This window comes from Penaeus monodon, chromosome 26 (genome assembly GCF_015228065.2).
Source record: "Penaeus monodon isolate SGIC_2016 chromosome 26, NSTDA_Pmon_1, whole genome shotgun sequence".
NCBI classification, from domain to species: Eukaryota; Metazoa; Arthropoda; class Malacostraca; order Decapoda; family Penaeidae; genus Penaeus; species Penaeus monodon.
Window position 1 is genome coordinate 4451576 of NC_051411.1, and position 2500 is coordinate 4454075.

At 39.6% G+C, this 2500-nt stretch overlaps 1 protein-coding gene across 11 annotated transcripts in view; it reads right to left on the reverse strand.

Annotated features, from left to right (window-relative positions):
- Positions 1 to 2500, reverse strand: part of LOC119589864 (abl interactor 2-like) — a 19406-nt gene that overhangs the window by 1210 nt on the left and 15696 nt on the right. For 10 of the 11 annotated variants that reach the window (XM_037938482.1, XM_037938481.1, XM_037938476.1 and 7 more), the window contains one exon: positions 1 to 1235. This exon is cut by the window's left edge. In XM_037938482.1, the coding sequence (XP_037794410.1) occupies positions 1072 to 1235 (164 nt within the window). In that variant the 3' untranslated portion in view covers positions 1 to 1071. The remainder of the gene's footprint in view (positions 1236 to 2500) is intronic. The other variant, XM_037938480.1, reaches the window with a different exon arrangement.

Consider the following 2500-nt stretch of genomic DNA (forward strand, 5'->3'; position numbering starts at 1 on the left):
TCTTCCTTTCTTTCTCTCTCTTTCACACTCTTCCATTTATCCATGGTAAAGAAGCTAATCTTTGATTCATTCTCCTGTTATATACACATAAGAAAAACAAAAAAGAAATAAAAGCTTCTGGATTGGATACAATTTCAGTTTAGCGGGTTTTTAATATTAATAATGACAAACATACGGAGAATATCTCTAGTAGGATGTACAAATGATTTTTTTTTTCTTTACAGCATTTTTTAAATCTTTTTTTATTTGGGGGTTTATTCTCTCTACTGCAGGAACAAATCCGTTACATTTTGTAAATAAAAATCTTGCTTGTATCTATGTAACTGATTAAGGAACAAGCATACCTCAGCTTAAAAAACATAACAAAAACAAAACATGTTTTTTTCTCTAAATCTACATTTTTTTATGATTTTTTTTCATATCTTTTGTGCAATTAATATGTTAATGAATCATTCTCTTTTGAAGCATGATATATCTGATTTGATAATCTGTCACATTCACTTTATGCGGTGATATGTAGAAGAAAAAAAACGGGGCTATTTTTTTTCTTTCTTTACATTAATATACAGCATCATTTTCAGGAACTATGATGTAACACAAATGATGAAGAAAAAGGGGAGGGGGGGAGAAAACAAAGAAAAAATAATAACAGGAACACTAATCACTGGACTTTACTTTTTCATTAAATCATAACATGGGTAATACTGTCGGTGTCATACGAACAACCCCTCAGGCGAGATATACACACGGACACAAAACGCTCCGGAGGCCTAACTCCCTAACCACAATCAGGGCCATCAGGACACGCCCCTCCACTCTCCTCCTACTCCAACTCGTCTTCCTCGCATCCAAACCACAGCAACCAGTAAGGGTCCCGTTTCTGCACACGTCCTCGCCCGCCTTGCACGCCTCCTGCTTCTTCTCCCCCTCGACACTCCTGATGGCTCTTCGTCTCCGCCCTGTACAGGTGTTCCTGTCCTTGAAGTTGTAGTCCTCCTGCTCCTCCTCGCCCTGTGGCCTCCACCTCCAAGTCCACCTTCCGCGCTGGAAGAAGGTCCCACTGTCGTCGTCTCACATCAGGGGCTCCACGTAGTTGCCCGGGAAGAGCCCTGTGACCCCATTCATAACTCCCTCCCACCAGCCATCGTCGTTCTTCTTGATGACGTAAATGACTGCATTCTCTGAGAAGCTCAGCTCGTCCTCTTTGTCGGCCGTGTAGTCATAAACTGCAATGACTGTGGGATGGGGGGAAGGGGGTGCAGTGGAGCAAGGACATGACGAATAGGGAGTAGAGTGCAGGAGAGGAGAGGGAGAGGGTGAAGGAAAAGGATGTGGAGAGAGAGAGAGAGGAGGGAAATAGGGAGATAGAAGGAGGGACAGAAGGAGGGGAAGGAGAGAGAGTGAGAGTGAGAGAGAGAGACACACACACACAGAGAGAGAGAGAGAGAGAGAGAGAGAGAGAGAGAGATAGAGAGAGGAGAGAGAGAGAGAGAGAGAGAGAGAGAGAGAGAGAGAGAGAGAGAAATTGGAATTAGGGGTGGGACAGAGAGAGAGAGAGAGAAAGAGAGAAAACAAAATACATTAGTTAACCATTTCCTTTCTTTTTCTGTCTTTAAAGATGAAAATGTGTGTACCTGGAGAGCAGACTATCCAAAGACACTATGTATGATATAAAAATGGATAGGTATATATACTGTTACAAACATATGCAGGTACACACAAATGTAGAGTGGATATATATAATGACAGACACACATATAGAGGAAACTACAGAAAAGGTGTGTGTGTGTGTGTGTGTGTGTGTGTGTGTGTGTGTGTGTGTGTGTGTGTGTGTGTGCATGTGTGTGTGCATGTGCGTGTGCATGTGCGTGTGCATGTGTGTGCGTGCATGTGCATGTGCGTGTGCATGTTTGTGTGCGTGTGCATGTGCGCTTGTTTGTGTGCATGCATGTGAGAACATGTGAAAGATATGTGTAAGAGCGTGTAAGTGTATAAGTATGCATCTGTTTATGAATGTGATAATGGGTGATCATGTGTGTGTTGTATGCATATGCATGTGAGTTATGTATAAAAAACAGTAATAACACTAACATAATCATAAATCAAACATAAAGATGCAAAAGATTATCCAAATAATGATATTCAGATAACTTTACTAATATACCAACTTCAAGGCAATGGAATAATAAGAAAAATATTTATTACACAACATTAAAAGAAATGAATAATGAATAAGGCTCCTAAAATACAGGTAGAAAAAAAAGCAAATTTCTAATTCAAAAAACCTTCAAATACTTCCTGTCTCTAAATAAACACACACTTTCAAATAAGAATAAGTTATTTTTAAAAGCAGGAAATCAGTGGATCATGCAACCTGTGCTGTAAAATAAGAAAAATACAAGAAAAACACACACACATACACACTCCTATATAGGTATGCATGTGTATGTGTTTCATACCATGCTTGAAGACTTAAAATAATTTGAACATTTCTTACAGT